This window comes from Hemibagrus wyckioides, linkage group LG22, assembly GCF_019097595.1.
Source record: "Hemibagrus wyckioides isolate EC202008001 linkage group LG22, SWU_Hwy_1.0, whole genome shotgun sequence".
In the NCBI taxonomy this organism is placed as follows: domain Eukaryota; kingdom Metazoa; phylum Chordata; class Actinopteri; order Siluriformes; family Bagridae; genus Hemibagrus; species Hemibagrus wyckioides.
Genome location: NC_080731.1, coordinates 12,929,938 through 12,953,646, shown reverse-complemented (window position 1 = coordinate 12,953,646; position 23,709 = coordinate 12,929,938). Strand labels below are relative to the sequence as shown.

Sequence of the window (23,709 nt, the reverse complement as noted above, 5' to 3'; positions counted from 1 at the left end):
ATTTTTAAAAATCAACAACATGGCGACATATGTTTCTATATTTATTTAGGTATTAAATAAAATAATAATTAATAACGAAATGTTTTGGACGAAGCTCAAGTGGTAAAATAATATTAAATTTAAAAAAAATGTAAATTCCATATTTTTAAACAGTAGAGTGCGCAGTACCGGATATTGACATGTACACCGACATGTCAATGCGTCCGCCATATTGGAAGGGGCGGAAATCGTTTATAATCCAGTGCAGGTTTTATATACAATTTGTAGTCGACCTTTATAAACTCATGCTGTAACTCGCTTTGTCCTTCTTACAGATTACCTCCTTTTCCTAGGGTCCATCCATTAACATAATTGCTTTTGACACATTTATATCTTCCACAACACTTGGAAAATAATGGAATAATGAGCTGATCATGTGCTACAAACACAATGAACATCATCAGCCATAGTGTCACATTAGTAAGTCACCAGAAATGACTCAAATAAGACATCCAGTATGTTTGGACTGATTAGAAGTGTAATTAGTATTTATTTAAACAGTGAAAACTGAATTATAATTAATTATTATTTTATTTCTGACATAATTATGATTACACATTAATGCACCAATTCATCTGGTCAAAGAAGCAGTGGATTATCACACACACCTACAGAAAATCCACATTAGTAACACAGGCTCGGGAGGAAAACTGGCAATTTATAATCTACTCTAATCTAATTACAAAATTAATGATCACATAACGGAACTTTTTAGGATGCCACATTTATATACATATACCATGAGTCTGAAACACTTTTGGGATGAAATATAGCACACAATATATTAAGTGCTTGTCTCTCTCTCTCTCTCTCTCTCTCTCTGTGTGTGTTTGTGCAAGTGCATGATTGCTTTCCTCTGTGTCCTCCAGTTTTCCGAAGTCCATAAACACGTGCTAGGCTCATTAGCATCTTTAAATCGCCCACTGTTTCTGTGTCGGATAAGTAATACAAGAGTGTATGCATGGGTGGAAGCATGTTGCTTACGATAAAATAAGACTTTATTAATCACATGAGGAAATTAGAGTGTTTCCGTAGGTAACATAAATGACAAGGCACCAAATACATATATGAAATAAAGCTAGAATAAAATGTTTAAACTAAAATAAACATTTTGAAAGTAAAAATATAACAAATGACTGCATGACAGAGCTATGATATGTTTAGTGAAACTATAGCTCCTTTTTTAGGTCCGACATATACAGTATAATAGAGGGGACACAAACTTTTGCACGGTGCTCTGTGGAGAAGAGAGACTCGCGCATGCGCAGATGTGTGGTGCCCCGCTCTTCCGTATGCCGCTGCTGTCTCTGTTATCACAGGTGGAAACGAGACGGCGCTCAACTGGAGCTGCCGAGGATATTAGGTTGCGTTCGAGGGTTCTTAGTAGAGGACACGGTGACTGGATATATCTTACGGCTTGCAAAAATGATCGAATAACAATAACTAAGTGGAGACTGGTGTGGTTGTAATCGGCAGAAGCAGAGTGTAGCTTCGCTAGCTAATAAACAGTTAGCGCGCTAGCTATACAGTGCACGGCTCCGGCTGCGGTGTTCTGGGAGAAGCTGCTTGTTCGAGCTCGACCATGTTCGTGCAAGAAGAGAAGATCTTCGCAGGGAACGTGTTGAAGATCCACATCTGTACCATGGAGGGCACGGAGTGGCTGGAGGAAGTCACTGAAGACACCACTATAGAGAAGCTGAAGGAGAAATGCCTGAAGCACGTATGTAGAGTTAACTGACTAGCTGTCAAGTGCTATATGTTGGTTCACTTGGCTCACATCCATCGCTGGCTTCCAAAGCTTTTCAAGCGAGGCCTGCTAGATCTGTCAGTGTCATTGCAGTGTATTTTTAGACTCTAGCAGGCAAGGAGACACAGTGCTATTTATAATTAACCAAGCTGTACCGTTGCCTTGCTAAGACTAGAACTTATTTGTCCCACAGAGGAGGAGCACGACCTGGTCCTGCACACTGGAGTTCTCCTAACACACTTGATTTAACTGATCAGCCAATGAGTTGAATCATGTGTGTCAGAGCAGGAATGACACTACTCTAGGACCATAACCTGTGATCTATAGATTCATCCAGAGACCATAACCCTAACCTGCGTCCTATAGATTCATCCAGAGACCATAACCCTAACCTGCGTCCTATAGATTCATCCAGAGACCATAACCCTAACCTGCGTCCTATAGATTCATCCAGAGACCATAACCCTAACCTGCGTCCTATAGATTCATCCAGAGACCATAACCCTAACCTGCGTCCTATAGATTCATCCAGAGACCATAACCCTAACCTGCGTCCTATAGATTCATCCAGAGACCATAACCCTAACCTGCGTCCTATAGATTCATCCAGAGTCCATAACCCTAACCTGCGTCCTATAGATTCATCCAGAGACCATAACCCTAACCTGCGTCCTATAGATTCATCCAGAGACCATAACCCTAACCTGCGTCCTATAGATTCATCCAGAGACCATAACCCTAACCTGCGTCCTATAGATTCATCCAGAGACCATAACCCTAACCTGCGTCCTATAGATTCATCCAGAGACCATAACCCTAACCTGTGATCTATAGATTCATCCACAGACCATAACCCTAACCTGCGTCCTATAGATTCATCCAGAGACCATAACCCTAACCTGCGTCCTATAGATTCATCCACAGACCATAACCCTAACCTGCGTCCTATAGATTCATCCAGAGACCATAACCCTAACCTGCGTCCTATAGATTCATCCAGAGACCATAACCCTAACCTGCGTCCTATAGATTCATCCAGAGACCATAACCCTAACCTGCGTCCTATAGATTCATCCAGAGACCATAACCCTAACCTGTGTCCTATAGATTCATCCACAGACCATAACCCTAACCTGTGACCTATAGATTCATCCACAGACCATAACCCTAACCTGTGTCCTATAGATTCATCCACAGACCATAACCCTAAATAGTGTCCTATAGATTCATCCACAGACCATAACCCTAACCTGTGACCTATAGATTCATCCACAGACTATAACCCTAACCTGTGACCTACAGATTCATCCACAGACCATAACCCTAACCTGTGACCTATAGATTCATCCACAGACCATAACCCTAACCTGTGTCCTATAGATTCATCCAGAGACCATAACCCTAACCTGTGACCTATAGATTCATCCAGAGACCATAACCCTAGCCTGTGACTTATAGATTCATCCTCAGTCCCGTTGTATCATGATCATTTTTCTCTGCTGAAGTTATAACCAGAAAGGTGCGTCCCGAGCAGCACTGTGCCTTAAATGAACAGGCATTGAAAATGATCCTCGTCCCCTGAGATCTGTGTTTCTGTCATGATTATAGAGCTTGAGGAATGATCAAGGGTCAGATGGCATAGCACATATTCCCTTCAGGACGTTTGTGTGAATTTCAAGGACGTTTTCCAGAAAAGGACTTGAACAAATGTTTTTTTTTTTTTCTCAAGATTATGCTCTCTTAAAATTTTATCTTCTGTTATAGAAATATGGAAATGGTGTTGTCCTGCACACCCTTGTGTCAGAATATTAATATTATTTTTTTTTATCAAATGCACTTTAATTTTACAATTTAGGAAAAAAAAAGTTAGGGCTTAAAAATGAAATTGTTAAATGTATATGTGTGTTCTGCAGTGAAATGTAACAGAAAAATAGTTTGTTAAACAGGTGTGTCAAGAAGAATTGACGACAAAATATCAGATATGTAGTTATATCTGAACTGTTTGATCATTTCAGTTCGTTATAAATAAGAAAAAAATCTCTGAAGCCTAATAAACTTTTGTGTCCCAGGGTTTTATTTCTGAGGTATTAGTGCATATCAGTGTTTTATGAAAAATATTAAACAACATTCATTGTATTTTTTAATTGTGTTTTAATATATATTTTTTTAAAATTAATTAATCATTTTTTTATTGACAGTGTGCACATGGGAGTCTAGAGGATCCCAAAACCATCACACACCACAAACTCATTCACGCAGCTACAGAGCGGATTCTTACTGAAAGCAAAACTGTCGCAGACGAAAACCTTAAAGATAAAGGTATTAGTGGCATTTGTTACACTTTCCGATACCCTGATCGATGTTCATTCACTCACCACATTTATGCTTGTGCTTGTTTTCTTTTTCAGACTGCTTGTTATTGATAAAAAAGAGAGCACCACCACCACATCCTAAAATGACCGACGTGTCTACAGAAGAGAAGGTAACCCCGCTGTTATTTGCACCATTTCTTAAAATGATCTGCTAATTATTGTGAATTCAGTCAAAGCTGTATAATCACATTGTACACTATCTATCTTCTTTTTTCTTCTTCTTTCGGTTCACTAGCAGAAGAAACAGGAGAGCAAGGCTCCTGATAAAGATGCTATCCTCAAAGCCACTGCAAATTTGTCTACTCGTCACTCTGACCGCACTGTCGCACAGCACAACATCAGAGACGTGAGTGAGAACAGTTAGACAGGAAGTTGTGCTGAAACATAAATTATTTTTATTTTCTCCCTAAATTGACTAAATATTTGGAATCTATGAAAATCAAAGATTGGGGGGAGAAGGTTCATGACTGTTTGTGCTATAAGTGCGATTTTCTGATAATGTTGGTAAATTTAGATTTATTTGAAAAAGTGGAATTTGTTGGACATAAGGGTGTTTTGTATGTGTTTTTTTTTTTTCTACGCTAGTTCCAGACAGAACTGAGGAAGATTCTGGTGTCGCTAATTGAGGTAGCGCAGAAGCTCCTTGCTTTGAATCCAGACGCTGTTGAGCTTTTCAAAAAGGCCAATGGTGAGTGTTTGTAATAATGCAGGGTTAAATGCTTTTATTTTCCTTCACAGCTTAAACCTTCCCCTCTCTGTCTGTTTATTTTAGCCATGCTGGATGAGGACGATGAGGAGCGTGTGGATGAGAACGCGCTGCAGCAGCTGACTGAAATGGGTTTCCCAGAGAGCCGTGCAGTCAAAGCACTGCGTCTAAACCAGTGAGCATATACTCACTCTTTGTGTCCTTATTCTGTTTTGAAAGTTAATATAAATGCACTCGTATAGCAAGAGCTTTAGTATAATAAAGTAATTTGTTCTAGCAGGTTCATCTGCACTAATCACAGTCACTTCCCTCACAGCATGTCTGTGACGCAGGCTATGGAGTGGCTGATCGAGCATGTGGACGACCCCACAGTCGACACGCCCCTGCCGGGCCAGGAAGCTCAAGGAGCAGCGGGATCTGCAGCGGCTATTTCTGCGTCTGCGTCTGCAGGTCCGTCTGCCTCGGCTCCAGCCGCTACCTCCTCACAATCCAGCTTGGAGGAAGCCAAGCAGGACGAGCTGACAGAGATCTTCAAGAGGATCCGGAGGAAACGAGAGTTCAGGCCGGACTCACGGGTTAGTGCCGTGTTTCACAAGAGGTTGGTTTTTAACCTGAGTGAAGGTTTGTCTTCTTCCTCTTTCTACTTATTGTTTTTGCATTGACTGTAAACAGAATTGTATGTTGTACATTGTTTTTTTTTGTGTTGCTGCTGTTTGTAATATTTTGAAATAGTTGAACAGTTCACCTCTGTGTGTTGTGTGCAGGCAGTGATTGCACTGATGGAGATGGGGTTTGATGAGAAGGAAGTGATCGATGCCCTCCGGGTCAATAATAATCAACAGGATGCTGCTGTAAGTCTCTCTTTCTCAAATATTAGGACGTTTTGTAAATAGTGGATAGAGTTGATGCTGAAACTGGACACATCAAATGTAAATATTGAATTAATCACCAATTTGCCATTTAGGCATGTTTGACAATTTTCCAGCAACACTATGGCAATATTATATCCCATAACCATCTACTCCTTCATGTTAACGTATTTATATTTTATTTGTCACTTTATTACGGTGGCTGAGAAGTGCAAAAGAAAATAACAAACCCGAAAACACAATAACAAAACCAAAAACACAACGACAAACCGAAAAATCTAGGTGTATTTTTTTTTGTGAATGGAATTCTTCATATGCTAAGATTTTTTATATACTGATAGCGTATCATGGCATAAAGATTAGTTTGCGATCTCTAAAAGCACACCTAAAGAACACAGGTATGTTTTGACGACACAACCATTCCAGATTAAACTATGTAAGGAATGCAGAGGCACGTAAGTAAAGAGCAGAGCTGCGTTCATGCACACACAAATACACACACACCCAACTTTCTGCTGCCGCAGCCAGCTGTATTTCCTGTATATCTTAAGTGACGGATGTCTCTTCCAATCAGTGGTAGGAATTCCATTCGCAAACTATGTTTGTCTAAATTGTCGTTGCGTTTTGGATTTGTTATTTTGTTTTCGGAATTGTTATTTTGTTTTGCACTTCTCAGCCACCACAGGTTGTTTGACAGTCCACATTTTCTATCCGCTGATTTTTTTTTTCAGCCTTAAAGGCAAATGCTTGCATTTAAAAACAGACATGTAAACGCTATTTAAAACACTGTCCCAGGTGTTTCTATTAAGAGACCGCCTCAGAGGCGTAGGTGATTTGCATAATCTGAATAAAGATCCCAGAAAATTAACTTAAGCAATGTGTGTAACCCAACTCTGTACAGGAGTAACTTTCCTGGCATTAAATAGTTTTGAACACGAGGTCCCTTCTTTCAGTCTCTAAACAAATAGTGTTGTGAATATTGCACCCTGACAATGTAACCTGAAAACAATTATTTATTAATCAGTTATTATCAGTAATTGACATGAAGTTAACAGGTAAATGTTATCAGTTGCCTGACTCTTTGAAATCTAATACTAATTTTATGTAATTAAGACCCAGAACAATGAGCTTTGCAGCCCATGGACTCTCACACTCTTTGTCAGATGAAACAACCGCTTTCATCACTTCTTTTCTCTTATTCCTCAATTAATAGAGTACTCTCAATTACACGACATGTGCTGTGTTATCTTAAAGGGGAAAGCAGGTTAAGCTAAAACATCACAAACAAGTCTACTGGATGGATCAGAAAGTCATGTAATAATTAAATCCTACCAATAACCCAGGACTTGAAGCCACCATAGAAAAAGATGGCGGCAGTTAAGTTGTAACGCCTGTGCTAAGTGCAAATCTAAAGCTGTGTGTTCTGAATTCACGTATGTTGTAAGACATAACAGTTTTACGTAGTATGCAAAATAATCCTCTTTTAATGAACAGGTCTTGATTAAGAGTCCTTATACGTTAGTCCTGGATATATAAAATACCACCTGATCTACTTAACATTATTATTTACATTGATGTATTTATATTTATATTCATTTAAATTGCTATATTTTTGACACCGATTAGATCTTTCTGCTGGTCACTTCTTGACTTTTGTTGGTCTGCTTTTACGCAGTGTGAATGGTTGCTCGGTGACAGAAAGCCTTCACCTGAGGATCTCGATAAGGGCATCGACACTAACAGCCCTCTGTTTCAAGCCATACTGGAGAATCCTGTGGTCCAGCTCGGCCTCACCAACCCCAAAATACTGCTGGGTAAGTCGGTTTGCTTGGTGATGATCTTTTCTAAATTTTAAATAAATTTTGCTCATTTATCAGTCATTTAGATTTATGCCATTTGGCTGATGCACTTATCCAGCGAGACTTACAGAAGTGCTTTGAAATCCCTATCAATGAATACATCCTAAACCTTCAAAGATTTACTAACGTCATACATAAACGACAGCTGTGAAATAAAATGAACAAAAACATTCCTGTTGTTTTAATTCAGCATGAATAAATGAATTGATATATAGATAATCACACACATTGCGATTCCTTGACCTAGATTTAAATTTTTTATTTTCGGAAAGTTGTGTCCACAATTGTAAATTTGGTTATTTCACATCGACTGGGAAACGGCTTATACTTATGATTAGTAAAAAAAAAATGGTAATGTTTCAACTGAGACGATACTAGCGTTCTAAAATTTTATACTGTACACCAGACACTAGACTACATAGTGTATAATTCATCATTTTGGACACAACTTCACTCTCCCTCCTTGTATAGGGTGCCAATTTTTTTTTACAGTCCTAATTGGGTATGCATACACTATATTGCCAAATGTTTTAGGAATGCCTTTACATGCACATGAATTTAATATGGAATTGGCCCGACCTTTGCAACTATAACAGCTTCAACTCTTCTGGGAAGGCTTTCCACAGTGCTTAGGAACGTGTTTATGGGAATTTTTGACCGTTCCTCTAGAAGCGCCTGGTGCCTGCCTCGCAGACTCCGCTCTAATTCATCCCAAAGGTGTTCTATCAGGTTGAGGTCAGGATTCTGTGTATTTCCTCCAAACCAAACTCACTCATCCATGTCTTTATGAACCTTGCTTTGTGCACTGGTGTGTAGTCATGTTGGAACTGTTCCCAAAAAGTAGGGAGCATGAAATTGTCCAAAATGTCTTGGTATGCCGAAGCATTAAGAGTTCCTTTCACTGGAACTAAGGAGCCGAGCCGAAACCCTGAAAAACAACACCTGAATTTAATATTTTGGAGGGGTGTCCCAAAACGTTTGCCAATATAGTGTATTTGTTATATTACACTAGTGAGTCTCCTGTAAACTCAAACACTGACTGGGTTAACTGGGTTTCCTTTTGTCAATTGAGTCAATTAATTTGTATTCATTTTGATAAAACAAGGCTCAGTATTATTCAATGCTGTTTGTGGTCATGTGCTGTATTTGTGATGGTCCGTCTTCTGTGTATACCGCTCTCTTTGTTGGCTGTGTTTTGCTGTTTCCAGTCTGTTAACTGCTTTTTCAGCTCACCCTGTTGTTGACCCCTTTGCAGCATGACTGATTCAGATTTTGAGCCGAACTGAAAAGCAGTCTCCCAGAATCCACTGCTTGTTTGCCGATGTTGAGTTGATGGTGCTTGTTTTGAGTTGTTCTTTTAATCCTGGTGTTGTATTGCGTTTTTGGCCTGCAGCGTTTGAGGACATGCTGGAGAATCCTCTGAACAGCACACAGTGGATGAATGACACTGAAACCGGTCCTGTCATGCTCCAGATATCCAGAATCTTCCAGACACTCAACCGCACATAAAGCACATCATATCTCTGGAGTTTCTACAAACAGGACAGGCTTATTCACTAATAAGGGAAGTGTGTGTGTGTGTGTGTGCGTGTGTGCGCGCTGTGTGGCTGGTATGGTTTATGTTGCATATGAGTTACGGCGAGCAATGAATGTAACAATAATAACAGGATGGGAATTTTTCTGTTTTAAATATTATACAGATAAATCTATCTATTTATAACTGACAGAACACTTGTAAAAAAAACAAACAAAAAAAACAACAAATGTAAACATTAACTTAACAACTGATAAATGCTAGCTTCACTATTTTGTTTTTTTTTATGAGCTGTTTTTAATTCTATTAAGTACATATTTTATTTTATATACTTTCTCCATGATGTAAATTAACACAAGGCATCCAGAGCAAAAACAAACAAACAAACAAACTGTTTACACTGCAGGAAAAACTGTCACGTGTTATGTCTCGTTATTAGTCTCTTCAAATATCAGAATACATATTACCAGGATGAGATGACTAATGCAAACTTTTTATTTTTTATTTTTTTAATTTGAAGTAGTACAGGTTGTGAAACTACATTTGCTGGTACTGATTTCTGCTGTAACACGAGCGAGAACAAAACACGTCATGTTTTCATTTACAGTCCACATGAGCTACGTTAGACGACAGCTTTAGAGAAACACTGTACAATCGTGTCGTGCCATCAGAAATAACGCAACATCTCATTTCAGGTCTGTGTAAGCAATGTTCATAATAAGGTGGACCTTTCATTGTGAATGAGTTAATGCTATCAAGGGCCCAAACCTTTAATGGGTTTCCTTTAGAAAGAAGAAAGAAATAGCCTTTATTTGTTACATATACATTACAGCACAGTGAAATTTTTTCTTCGCATATCCTTGGAGGTTGGGGTCAGAGCACAGGGTCAGCTGTGATACAGAGAGGGTTAAGGGCCTTGCTCAAGGGCCCAACAGTGGTAACTTGGGGGTGCTAGGGCTTGAATCCCCGATCTTCCGGTCAACGACCCAGAGCCTTAACCACTTGAGGCACACGTGAATGTTTCAATCTTGAACCTAAAGACGTGTCGCGTAAATCTTTGCTTCAAGGTGAAAGGTACATATTTAAGGAGTCCCCTCAAAAGAAATATTTCTTTTGAGAGTGTACGCGTTTGTGATGTTGCCATGTAGACTTATAGACTTAATAGCTTGTGCTATTCTGCTGCTCAGCTTCAGCTGTCTGTATTTCCACAATTCATCTGCGTCACTTTCACTCAAGTAATGAAAAATCTAATATCCAAATGAAGAAAGCAGCAAATTTCATTCTAATTTCAATGTCTCTACCTATCAAAAGAAGTATAAAGGTTGCTGGCGTTTTTCTCTCCCCTGTTTAGAGCACTTTGCAGCAGCACTAATTTCCCAGATGATGCAATTACCTGGAAATCGAAGCTTCTCTCTCTAATTCATCCTCATAAGAGATCAAGTTTCTTTTTTCTTTATTCTCCTTTCTTATTCCAGATCGTTTTTTTTATATATATAAAGGAGCCGTGCATAAAAGACTTGAAAAGGCGGCTGCAGGGCACATGGACTAATAAAACACACAGCTCCTGGTTTGTGACTACTTTTTCTTTCCATTCTGTCCTATTTGCTTTCTTCAGGTCTCGGTGTGAGGTGATGGCGGATATTTCATTTACACTTGTGTTTATTGAAACTCCTGGCTCCTGTAAATTGGATCCCGCTTCATTTGTTTCCTGTTGCTTGGCGCAGGATCGAAAAAACCTGTTATGACCGACAAAGAGAAATGATTGGTGCTCTGCATGTCAGGTCACATGCCTCATTTAGCTTTTATTTGTGCCATGTTTCCACTGATGTTACAGTTTGTAGGCATAGTAGTTCAGATCCTGATTGTAGTGCAATGCTAAGAACAGTGTGGTCAGGATTTAGCTGGCTCTTCACAAATACACCATTTTATGAGTTGCTTACTGTCAGGAAAAAAAATATATAAACAAAAACACTTTTGTCACAAGAAAGTTTCCTCCATCACAGATTTTTTTGTTTGTTAATAAACAAAATCCAAAGCAGCGACTTGTTTGATTGTGTACATGATGCTATAAACCTATAAACTACATTTTTTTCATTAAAATCCATGAAAATGTTATAAATGTTATAATAATCGGGATTGGTTGTGGCTTCGTTACCCTTTACACTCGGATACCAAAGTAATCAGGATTTCTTCTCTCGTTTTTCTTGTGATGTGAGGTGTGCGCTAAACAACACTTCATTTCCTCCTCCTTTGTTTTTTTCTTTTTCTTTTTCTTTCACAGGACTCCTTCAGTATTTGTCACGGTTTTTCACTGTGTTTGCTCAGGGGGATCAGAGAGCTACAGCAGGGAGAAGATTGCATTACTGGTGCAATAGACTGAAATCTATTTAACGAGTGAAAAGCGGTGGGAAACTGAATGTTATGCAAGCTAATGTGTAGTTGGATTTATTTAAACACTCTTAAGTACCTTAAGTGTGTCCTATTTATTATTATGACGTTTTTCATGTTTGTCTGAAGGCATCTGTATAGTTCATCAGCTGATTTTTTTAAGACTAAAGAGCTTAGAAATTGCAGCGTAACCACTTTTCGTTGTCAAATCACACATTTTCCTCCGGTAGAAACGTGGCCTCGGTATTACGTTTTAACGAACAATCGTCAGTGTTTGAAATCATTTTCTACACCAGTCAAAGTTCTAAGCAATACGCAATACTCTACTCACTCTCCGCTCACTATCCGATAGTATATATTTCTCATTACTGTGTGTTTACAATCCCACTGTGTCTAATATAATGTGAAATCTCTGTGCAACCTCCATGTGTAAAGGTTTATTCAGTTTTGTTAAAAAAAAACAAACAAAAAGAAAGAAGAGGTTGGTTACAGCAGTATGACTTTAAGCTCTGGATTTTCTTTATTTTTCTGGAGTTTAAACGCTCGATGGTGTTGCTCATATTTAATGATTGTGTCACAGATACAGCAACAGATTACAGCTTCCTATACATTACATGAAAAATCTCTGTTCTTTATACTCAAGCAATGTGGAAATAAAATGTTGTTTTTCACATTAATCTGTTACACAGTCTCCACTCTACACATATCTACACAGACGTTGACAGCCTTGTTTTTGTATTATTACAAATAAAAGGGTTTGACATTTACGAAACAAGTTGCCTCTGATTTTATGATTTTCGGGTTTATTTGTATATTGTATTTAACAACGGACATTGTTACAAAGCAGCTTTAAAGACATTTAGCAGTTTAAATGTATGAATTTATCCCTATTGAGCAAGCCAGAGGCAGTGGTGTCAGAAAAAATCTCAGAGATGATATCAGGAAGAAACCTTCAGAGGTACCAGACTCTCATCTGGGTGACACCGGAAAGTGTGATTATACACCGATCAGCCAAAACATTATGAGCAGTGAGAGGTGACTATCACTGATTATCTCCTCATCATGGCACCTGTTAATAGGTGGGATATATTAGGCAGTAAGTCAACATTTTGTCCTCAAAGTTGATGTGTTAGAAGCAGGAAAAATGGACAAGCGTAAGAATTTGAGCGAATTTGACAAGGACCAAATTGTGATGCCTAGATGACTGGATCAGAGCATCTCCAAAACTGCAGCTCTTGTGGGGTGTTCCCGGTCTGCAGTGGTCAGTATCTATCAAAAGTGGTCCAAGGAAGGAACAGTGGTGAATTGGAGACAGGGTCATGGGAGGCCAAGGCTCATTGATGCTCGTGGGGAGAGAAGGCTGGCCCGTGTGAGCCGATCCAACAGACGAGGTACTGTTGTTCAAATTGCTAAAAAGTTAATGCCGGTTCTGATAGAAAGGTGTCAGAATACACAGTGCATCACAGTTTGTTGAGTACGGGGAGCCACAGACTAGTCAGGGTGCAAACCATGTACACCCTTTCATGGAAACAGTATTCCCTGATGGCTATGGCCTCTTTCAGCAGGATAATGCACCGTGCCACAAAGCAAAAATGGTTCAGGAATGGTTTGATGAGCACAACAACGAGTTTGAGGTGTTCAAATCTAATCGAGCATCTGTGGGATGTGCTGAACAAACAAATTTCATCCATGGAGGTCCCACCTCACAACTTACAGGACTTAAAGGATCTGCTGCTAACATCTTGGTGCCAGATACCACAGCACACCTTCAGGGATCTAGTGGAGTCCATGTCTGGATGGGTCAGGGCTGTTTTGGCAGCAAAAGGGGGACCAACACAATATTAGGCAGGTGGTCATAATGTTAAGGTGTAAATCATTTCCTTTCTGTAACTGTGTACTATATGGTCAAATAATGCAATTTATGTAACCAGTGAAAAATTCTCATTTTTAACATGGTTACTGAAGTCATCAACTGTTCACTGATGCAAACTTGAGTGCTGTTTGTATCAATTGCAGTCCGAAGCTATCTTTATGGTTTCTAAGTAGTACCATGCAATAAATCTCATGTATCTCCAGCCTGTCCATGTGGAACCATCTTTAGCAGCAGTGAGTGGCCTCTATGTGATGAGACTCCAACCAGACGTAGGGCATCAGGATAGATCAAGCAGGTCCAGCGAGCAGATGGGGTCAGGATCACTGATGTCTCAGGAGTAGCATGCGTAGTGTGAGAAAAAAACAAACAAACAAATTATTGGGTATGTTCATGAAAGCATAGTTAGAAGGGAGAGTCATGGCGTCCTGAGACAGCCACTCCACCATCAAAAAATCTGAGTGAACTTGTGAAAGTGGGGGACGACAACATCCAAACATCCATGCTCACCAAAACACTCCATACCCATAAACCCTCCAGATCTGCTCCTTTACCAAAGAAGAAACTATTCCTGAAAGCAGCAGGGACAGGTTGTGACTGAGGCAGCTACTGTCAGTTTACATTTTGTGCTTTTTCTGCTCCAAAGTTAAGGAATAAAACACCTCGGCACATGCCGTTAATAGAAAATAATCTAAAGTGATGCGATTGCCAAGTGAAGGAATATTTCCACACTGAAGCTGAACCTTTTTCTATGACAACACACCTGAAGTGTTTTTCTTCCTTTTTACAATTTGCCAACATTTAAAAAAAAATGTTTTAAAAATTGACACTTTTTTTTAACAGTTGTGGAATGTTCATGAGATAAATTAGTTCTATTATCACATCCTTTTACAGCAGCTATTAATATCATTCCTTCTCCAGCCCCTTTTTTCTTCCTCTTAATTAAGACAAATGGAAACTCTTCTGTCTCGACTCTGTTGATTTAATTATTCTATAACTCTAGTAAATGTCTCCTGACAGAAATCTTCACCATATCAATAATAATTATACAGGTATTTTTTCCCCCAAATAACAGAAGTCCCTGTGAACAAGCTGTTACTATAGAACAATATCAGAATGAGAACAGAAATATAGACATGTGATTTGACTTGCAGTTGATGCTACTGTCAGAGCTGCTTTTATAGAAGATATAAACAGGATGGTGCATGCTGTTATCACCAGACATGATGCAAAGTTACTGCTACTACCCAGAAAGGCATTATCTTCTTATAAATTCATGCCCTGTTTGGTGTTTCCCCATTAAATCCCACCTCACCCTCCAAAAACGCTAGGTGAACAGGTTAAGATAAATTGGCACTAGGTGTGAATGCGTGTATCTGTGTGCAGAACGTGCCCTGCCATGAACTGGCATTCCACCCAGGGTGTATTCCTGTCTCACAACCAGTGTTCCAGAAATAGACCCTAGATCCAATGCAGGACAAAGCAGTTACTGAGTAAGCATGTGCCAGAGTGGTTTCTTTCTCATATACAGCAATTTATTTTATGCAATTTATCTTAACAGCAATTCACTCATAAATATGCCACAAATATCACATTATAAAATAAAATATAATAAAATGACTATAAATATCCAGGGGTTATAAGATTACAATACTCACTGTGATATAATGGGACCAAGATAAGTTTCTAAATAGTCCAGAGATGGGGTCCTTATTTTATAGAATTGTTCTGTCCAGGAAACAGTTTACTCCCTGCTATCACTTACATTACAGCAGCTATAAAAACCTCATCCTCTCACCAGCCCCCTTCTCCTCTCTATTGAATAATATTTAAATAAATAAATAAATAAAAAATGACAGTCTTCTGTCTTGAAGCCTTTCCCATGGCAGAAAGCTTGACTGTTACAAAGTGCTGAAAATGCTTACATAAATTTAAAATGGCTAAAAGTTACTTGCTAAACTAAACGGTTACCGAATGTATGAGTGTCCACCATACTACAGAAATGATTAAAGAATTATGGCATTATTGTATCCCTTTGATATGTTTAGAGGTCAGTGCTATTGCCAGAGCTGCTGTTATAGACAATTAAATAACACCTACTGACCAACCAGATTTGAGAATTTAAAAACACCTTGCTAAAACGTCCATCAGACCCACATGTGCTCATTGCAAAACCATGGACATTAAATTTGAGTTTGTTCTCCTCTTTTCTATTATAACAGACTTTCCACTACATTTTGGAGCATGGCTGTGAGGATATGCAGATTCAACCAGTGAGATGTTGAGTCAGTGAGATGGGGTGCAGTGTTGCAGTTCATCCCAAAGGTGTTCATTAGAGTTGAGGTCAGGGATCTGCGCAGGACACGCAAGTTTTGCCAATCCATGTCTTCGTGGAGTTTGCTTTGTGCACAGGGGCATTGTCATGATAGAACTGGTTTGAGCCTCTTAGTTCCAATGAAAGGAAATCTTAATCTTCACATACAAACAAATTCAAGACAAATTTATGCTTTTAACTTGTTAGAACAGCATATGGGTGTGACGGTCATGTGTGCACACAAGCATGTAGCCAAATAGTGTACAGTACAGTAGTCCCCCGTTTATTGCCACCCACGATAAACGAAAATCTGCGACACACGGACGCCACCACCAAATGTTTTTTTTTTTATTGTTTAAGCCATAAATGTCCCTCCCACACTCTTTAAACACACACAGAAAACATTTGCAAGCATATATTGACATGAATTTGGTTTATGTATGTATGTATTTTCCTTGCCAGAAGCCTTTAGAAGGTGCGGAGCGTTTGGGCGACATAATAGGGCTTGCAGAAAAAAGCGTAAAAATGCAGCGTACACGAACAAAATCGAACACTCGGGACAGTGACACGCGAAAAACTGTGATGCTGGAGAATTCTGCTTCCCTTTCTCCAACTGCACGCATAGCCAGCAGCCAATCACAACCGTGATCAAATGAATGGAGCATTCCGATTGGCCAGACTCGTTCCTCCAGCAGTACTGTATTTTGATTTTCAGCATCCCCGCACAACGCTACGTGTTCCTTGTCTCTTAAGTAAATACGCTGTACAGTATTTTATATATTATTAACATTTTACTTCATTTTAATTAATATTTATATTTTTGTAATTAATATTTATATTTTTTGATTAATAAATTACCTTATTTCAACATAAAAACAATTCACGATAAGGTTTGCGGATACCACGATATACCGGGAAAATCCGCAAAAAAAAAAAAAAAGTTATGTTCCAAATAAAAATCCGCGATATACCGGGACCGCGAAATATGAACCGCGATATAGCAGGGGATTACTGTGCAACGTAACTACAGCCTCTTCTGCGCATCTCGTACGCATCCTGTCAGCTCTCGAACAGCCCCGCGGTGTCACATGTGGTCGAACTGAAACGTCATATACGCGCCAACATGAGTGCGGTGTCTTGCCAGGATGGCTGCTTGTGATACTGCCGAGCTATTTAAAGGATTAGGATTGTAGTCTGTTAAGCAACGCTGTAACTTCTGAAATATTTACTTTGTGCTATTTAAATAAACATGAATTCTAATCTTAAAAGGCTGTCAGTAGGCAAGGCTTGTGTAAAGTCCAGCACACAGACGACTATCAGCAGATTCTTCAGCAGTGCAGCCGATAAAGGCGCAGAGGTCGATGAGCCAAGGATTAAGTGTGCTGATCGCAGTCAGGAAAACAGAGGCAAGGTGAGCATGGTTATCTGACATGAACATCATATTTAGACCTAATTATAAACCTGAAAACGACTGCCATTAATAACTATACATGGCTTGTAAACAAAGCGCGTGCCCATGCACCCTGCCTCTGTTCTCACTAGTCCTGTAGAGTTGTGAAGTCTTGCAGTATATATTACACACACACACATTTTTTAAAAATATGTTTTATAGCTTACCATGGCCTCTAAACACTCATCTGGAATAGATAATACATTTGCATCTTGCATAATCAGCAGCAGGTTGATAGATCAAGCTTTGTATGATCACATGATGAAAAAACAGTTTGTACGGATGCTTCAAAGTGTGAACACTTGCCTTTTTAAGCAGCCGAAGAGTGCTTGATTCTCTTATTATAAGTGAAATAAATGATTAGGAACATTTGTGGCTCATCTTTGTAAAAGATGTCCAATTGGGGATTTATGAGTGAGTGTCCTGTGGTCACGTGACACTTATTACTGATAAAGGAAACATTACCATGTTGCAAGTCACCTTACCTCGCTTGTAATTCATGAATCATAAGCATCAATTCATATATACTCTCTCTCTCTCTCTCTCACTCACTCACTCACTCACTCACTCACTCTCTCACACACACTCACAAATTTAAGAAGAGCTGATATCACTTGAGAAAACTTTGTATGAACTATTCTTTCTTTGTCTTTTTCATGGTGATTCAGAAGAGGCTGCTGTTACCTGACAGAGGTGGTTCCTTAAAGAAATGCCTTAAAGTTTCTCTTAATGTGGAAGACTTGGAGAAAGATGAGAAGCCGACGAGCAGTGCAAGCTCTGATGCTAGCTCTAAATGTAAGAACATATCCAACAGCATTTGGTTTGTCAGAATTATTTTTCGTTAGTGGATTTTAGTTCAATGTTTTCCTGTTTTCTTGCAGTAGATAAGCAGGGCCCTGCCTCTAAGGCTAGTCTTTCCTGCTCCACACTGGAGAAGCTGCGAGGTTTCAGTTGCCATGTAAGTAGTGAGAGCAGAGAAGCATGTCTGAATGTGAAGATGGAGGGATTAGGAGCAGGACAACTAGAAAACACGATAAGAGAACATGTCAAGATGGAGGAGGATGCTGAAGAAGAGCTGGTTCATCAAAGCAAACAGGTTTGGGGCCAACAAAACAAAAATCCTGTCTATGTGCTTTTAGATGAAATCAGACTGTATAAGATGTTCTCTATCTGTTTATTTTTCTGAGGTTAGAGGTTGGATGGTTGGAATAAGATCTGAAAACCCTCAGCCTTCTGTTGCCTTTTGATTTCATGTCTGAAGGAAATTTGACTTCACCTTCTCACTGCTGTTTGTTTCTGATGTCCTCCTCAGGCAGTTGCCTTCAGTCAGTTTGCTAAGGCTAGAGGTGTTTCTGTGTCTAAGAGGAGTCCCCCAGAACCTGCAGGACCTAATAAGAGGACCAAAAGTATCTACACTCCCCTTGAGCAGCAGTACATGGAGATTAAGGAGCAATACAAAGACACAGTACTTTGTGTGGAGTGTGGCTACAAGTACAGGTTCTTTGGAGAGGATGCAGAGGTATGGGGAAGATTGTATATTTGTCTTACGCCTAAAACAGACCTACTCCGCAATACAGCACATCATAGTGTGTGCTTATTTGTGTATATATTTCTTACCTAGTTTTATGCATAATCAGTAGCATAATTGTAAGCAATTAGAGAAATATTTACAAATTTAAACATCATCCATGTCTGAATGAAGAGTAGATTGGATAGGTTAAGAATAGATTTCACAGTCCCTGTGCCATGGGATAATCGTGGGTGCTAATTGTTTAAGCCCAGCCTAAATTCTTGACCCCTTTTATGATTGTCAAGAGACTTGTCAGATAATTGTCCCGTTATCCTCCTGTGTGGCTCTGGCATAACAGACACAAAGACCCTGCCTTATATATAAAAACTAACAGATACAGTGGCCACGCCTTTTTCACTGTGTCTGATAAACTCTGTAGAGATCTCTTCAGTAATTATCTTGACTGAAGCATTGACGAAGCCTCTTTTACTAAGAGACAAGTGTATAAATCTTGTTCCCTCTTGTCCCGATAAATGCTCTTTTCAGTGGTGCAGCTGTATCATCAGTACTAAAAACAGTGTACACAGTCATATCAGAGAATCTTGAAAAATCCTCTAACTGTCTGTCTTGTGTTCATATGTACAGATCGCTGCAAAGGAGCTAAACATCTTTTGCCATCTGGATCATAACTTCATGACTGCCAGCATCCCTACTCATCGCCTGTTCGTGCATGTTCGCCGCCTCGTCTCTCAGGGCTACAAAGTCAGTGGTGTAGTCCTCAGCTTCGGGTTTGCTATAAAATGTCGTTAAAACAATGTAGACTTATGTATGCAAAGTTTACCGGTTGAACACACTCGCCTTCCAGTTTAATACGAACACATGTACACCTACATGTTTTTGCAGTTATCTAATCAGCCAAACGTGTAGTAGCAGCACATGGCATACAAGTCCGGTAATGTTTGCATCAAACATCAGAATGAAAGAGAAATCTCTGTGTTTTTAACCAGGGCATGATTATTGATGTCAGATGGACTGGTTTGTGTATTTCAGAAATTGCTGATCTCTTGGGATTTTCACACAACAGTCTCAAGAGTTTACACAGAATAGTACAAAAAAGATACTGTGAGTCTGCAGGCTGTAATACCTTGTTGATAAGAGAGATTAGAAGAGAATAACCAGACTGAGCTGCATTAACGTGAAAGCACACTTTATAACTGTGGTGAGCAGAAAAAGCCTCTCAGAATGGAAAACGCATCAAACCTTGAGGTGGATGAGCTACAGCAGCAGACTACCACATCAGGTTCCACTCCTGTCAGCTAAGAAGAGAAATCTGAGGTCATCATATGCACAGACACCCATGAGACTGGACATTTCTTCTAATGTTGTTGCCCATTTACCTCCATGTTTGATATTTTGTGCATGCTGAGATGCTTTTTTTGCTCACCATAGTTGTAAAGAGGAAGTATATGTGTTATTCCATCTTTCCTGTCAACTCAGACCAGTTTGGTCATTCTCCTCTGATTTCTTTTATGTGTTGACATTTTTGGTTTCCACACCTTTCTCTGAAAACTCTAGAGAGCATTGTGTCCACCTGTTCCCTACGAGAGAACAGGCAAACCTCAAAATTAGTCTTATTTATGTCTCTTATCCTGTGAAGAAATACCTCTATCCTGATGGGAGTGATCTCTGCCAGGGTAGCTCCGCCCTCATTTCCATCAGGACAGCCTCACCCTCATTTCCATCAGGACAGCCTCACCCTCATTTCCATCAGGACAGCCTCACCCTCATTTCCATCAGGACAGCCTCACCCTCATTTCCATCAGGACAGCCTCACCCTCATTTCCATCAGGACAGCTCCACCACTGCTTATTTTTTATCAGGATAGCTCCACCACTGCTTATTATCAGGATAGCTCTGCCCTCGTTTCTTATCAGGATAGCTCCACCACTGCTTATTATCAGGATAGCTCTGCCCTCGTTTCTTATCAGGATAGCTCCTAACTCGTTTCTTATCAGGATAGCTCCTAACTCGTTTCTTATCAGGATAGCTCCTAACTCGTTTCTTATCAGGATAGCTCCTAACTCGTTTCTTATCAGGATAGCTCCACCACCACTTATTTTTTATCAGGATAGCTCTGCCCTCGTTTCTTATCAGGATAGCTCCGAACTCGTTTCTTATCAGGATAGCTTCACCCTCATTTCCAGGGCATGGTGTTCTCTGTCGAACAAACACCAACTGATTTTTGGAGGAATATGTTTCAGTATATTCCCAGAGTTTTGTAAATCTGTGCTGAAGTGTGTTAAAGCTGACTGTGTAGTGTGTGTTGGCTTACTTGTTCTTTTTCCATATATCACCTGTCTGTTTGAATTTGTACAGATTCTATTTCTTTCTGTTGTATTATGAGTATTGTTATTTATTATTCTGACTTTTTTTTTTGTTAAGAGCTTTCAAGTTGAAAGTAGTGATATATTTTTATATATATCTGGTTGTATAGGTAGGAGTTGTAAAACAGACAGAAACCTCAGCAATCAAAGCCTCCAGTGCCAACAAGAGCTCCCTCTTCACCCGGCAGCTAAGCGCACTTTACACTAAGTCTACACTGGTTGGGGAAGGTGTGTAGAGAGCTTATTCTCTTTTTGTAAATGTTTCTTGCTTGTAGAAACAGATAACTTGTAGTATAGATTGCATTTTTGGCTAAATCAGAATGAACTATGATGAATTAAAGGATGAATTAAATCATTCATCATTGCAACACCGAGGTGAATGGCAGTGTACTAGCACATGAGCCTTATATCCAAGAATATTTTATTAGTGTCAGATTTTATTCTGAATTGTACTTCACTTTTGCCAGTGGATCAAATATATCGGTCGTTTGTTGATTTAAGATTAAAATTTACTTATCTGAATCTCTTAAATGTATTTCTCTCATTGTTGAATTTCCATTAGAATGTCATTTTGCTTTTTTTGTGCTGCTTTCCTGGAAGTTTTTGCTTCATTTATGACAGACAGTGAAATTCTACTGCTATCTAGGTTAAGCGTTTATTTGAGACTTTTCGGTATAATGAGTAGTTCGTGTAAGAGTATGTAGTGAGTATGAATGTAAGACTATACATTTAGTGAGTTTGACTTTGTTCGCTGTGTTTCAGACGTTAACCCCTTGATGAAGCTAGGGGACTTGGAGCAAGCAGAAGATGCAGTGCAGGACACAGCCAGCAGCTGCCTGATGTGTGTGAGTGAGAGCTGGGAGAAACAGAGCAAGGAGCTGACTGTGGGATTGGTGGTAAGATATTGTTTTGTTTTTCAAACTCTAAATAGTACAGAAATATGTTGGGTGTCTGTCGATCCTTTTATCTGATGTAAATTTACTTATAAAACCCATCATAAATTTGAATATACTGTACAGTACATGCTTGTTAAACCTAAGCTCTATCTATTGATTGTATAGTGTACACTGTGTCAACATGACCCTAGATTTTTGCTGCTTCTGTCTTGCTCTGTGAAAGGGGTTTTTCTGACAAACGCACATATGCAGCTGAACGGGGAAGTTTTCATTGACTTTTTTCACATCTTTGGTTTCAACTAAGACACTAAGTATGATTCTTTACATTAAAATGCAAAACAAACATAGTAAAGGCTTATGTGCGGGTGAGCGAGTTTGTCATTGACTTTTTTCACCTTTTTGGGCTGAATTATGATACATGCAGTGAGGCATGCGTATATCACTGCTCTACAAATTTACATTAGACAGGTGTGTATGGACATAAGTTGCTTGCTGTATATGAATAAAAACAAATACAGGTTGTTCATCCAGTGAGATTTTCACTCCAGTATGCAGTTTGAATTTGAAGTGAGAGATTACATCTACTGATCAGATGGAAAGACTTCAACAGTGTTATTAACAGAGTAATTATTGGCCCTATAACGCCATTTGTATCATATTTGCTCCATGAGTTTCTGCGTTTCCGCACCACCCAAATTATCAATACAGTACAATTGCAACTTGTCTTCTGCCCCCAGGGGAGATTTATTCACTTCTCACAAGACTACTGTAAAGTCCACCTTTGCCTGAACAAGGACAGAAACTTTTTTTTTTTTGGCTTCCACAAAGTGAAAATTAAAAAAAAAAAAAAAAAAGGTAACACAATGGACAGTCTTTGTTTTTGTTCTAAAATAAACATTGTTGTGGTCAGTAAAGTGCCATAAAAGCCTATTGTATCAAATATGATTCAAATATGATACTAAATTGTGTATGTACAGTTGCAATCAGAAATATTCAACCCCCTCACCTCAAAAGACATTATAGTGATGTTGATGAACAATGATGACAATAAATGACAAACAAACCTCATTAAACAACCAAAAAAAAAAATTTATTGATACATATTTGAGGTATTTTGTATAACGTTTAACACATGTGCAGTATTATTAAACCCCCAGCCTCAGTACTTTGTGGAGCATCCTTTAGATTTTATATCTTCTAACAAACGTTTTTGGTAAACGCTGACAAGCTTCTTACACCTCTCAACCGGAATCTTTGCCCATTTTTCAGGTCATCCTGTAGGTGTCTTTCAGTCACATGCAGGTTTTTCTTAGTTGTCCTGACTAAGTTGATGAAATTTTGGGCTTTCTTTCACAGCCAGGCAGGTTTGCAGCTGTCCTATATGTTTTCAACTTCCTTATAATTCCCCCAATGGTGTCTCTTGGAATGTAAAATATTTTGGAAATATTCTTATACCCAAGGCCCTTCAGGTATGACGAAATAATCTCCTCTTTTAACTTCTGTGGAAGCTCCTTTGTCTTTCCCATGATTGCAACTCCCCTTGAATACTTTTGAGTGGGGATCATTATAGAGTTCCCAAAGGCTTAATTATGTTTCAACTCTACTTAAGGCCATAAAAATGTCAGAAAGCTTTAAAAACATTATATATTGTGACATGGCTTAACAAAACATCCTGTTACACACAAACACTACACCGTGCATTTTCTGTGTTAATTTTATGTGTCACTCAAGTCATAAAGAAGTCATCCAAAGCAGAAAGTCTTTCCATCCA

The 23,709-nt window shown here is 39.1% G+C and overlaps 2 protein-coding genes across 4 annotated transcripts in view; both read left to right on the top strand.

The window, feature by feature from the left end:
* The first annotated feature begins 1,308 nt into the window (after window positions 1-1,308).
* ubac1 (UBA domain containing 1) lies at window positions 1,309-12,269 on the top strand. Of its 2 annotated transcripts, none has more exons than XM_058375312.1 (10): window positions 1,309-1,759; window positions 3,985-4,105; window positions 4,195-4,268; window positions 4,397-4,504; window positions 4,744-4,846; window positions 4,931-5,039; window positions 5,181-5,439; window positions 5,629-5,715; window positions 7,409-7,547; window positions 8,986-12,269. In XM_058375312.1, the coding sequence occupies exons 1-10, from the start codon at window positions 1,622-1,624 to the stop codon at window positions 9,099-9,101; spliced, it is 1,254 nt and encodes a 417-aa protein (XP_058231295.1). In that variant the 5' UTR covers window positions 1,309-1,621; the 3' UTR covers window positions 9,102-12,269. The 2 variants fall into 2 exon arrangements, with proteins under 2 accessions (XP_058231295.1, XP_058231294.1); XM_058375311.1 differs by having other exon boundaries at window positions 4,394-4,504.
* A 4,534-nt stretch (window positions 12,270-16,803) lies between these two features.
* Window positions 16,804-23,709, top strand: part of msh3 (mutS homolog 3 (E. coli)) — a 66,996-nt gene continuing 60,090 nt past the window's right edge. The window contains exons 1-7 of one of the 2 annotated variants that reach the window (XM_058375507.1): window positions 16,804-17,109; window positions 17,817-17,943; window positions 18,033-18,244; window positions 18,461-18,667; window positions 19,304-19,420; window positions 21,153-21,270; window positions 21,805-21,938. In XM_058375507.1, coding sequence (XP_058231490.1) covers window positions 16,948-17,109; window positions 17,817-17,943; window positions 18,033-18,244; window positions 18,461-18,667; window positions 19,304-19,420; window positions 21,153-21,270; window positions 21,805-21,938 — 1,077 coding nt within the window. In that variant the 5' untranslated portion in view covers window positions 16,804-16,947. Of the gene's footprint in view, window positions 17,110-17,816; window positions 17,944-18,029; window positions 18,245-18,460; window positions 18,668-19,303; window positions 19,421-21,152; window positions 21,271-21,804; window positions 21,939-23,709 lie in introns of both variants that reach the window. The other variant, XM_058375506.1, reaches the window with a different exon arrangement.

Bases quoted from the DNA above. Each gene is read 5' to 3' on its own strand.
- ubac1 (XM_058375311.1), top strand. From the start codon at position 1,622: ATGTTCGTGCAAGAAGAGAAGATCTTCGCAGGGAACGTGTTGAAGATC. The intron at 4,269-4,393 runs GTAACCCCGCTG...TCGGTTCACTAG, and splicing joins ACGTGTCTACAGAAGAGAAG to CAGAAGAAACAGGAGAGCAA. The intron at 7,548-8,985 runs GTAAGTCGGTTT...TTTGGCCTGCAG, and splicing joins CAACCCCAAAATACTGCTGG to CGTTTGAGGACATGCTGGAG.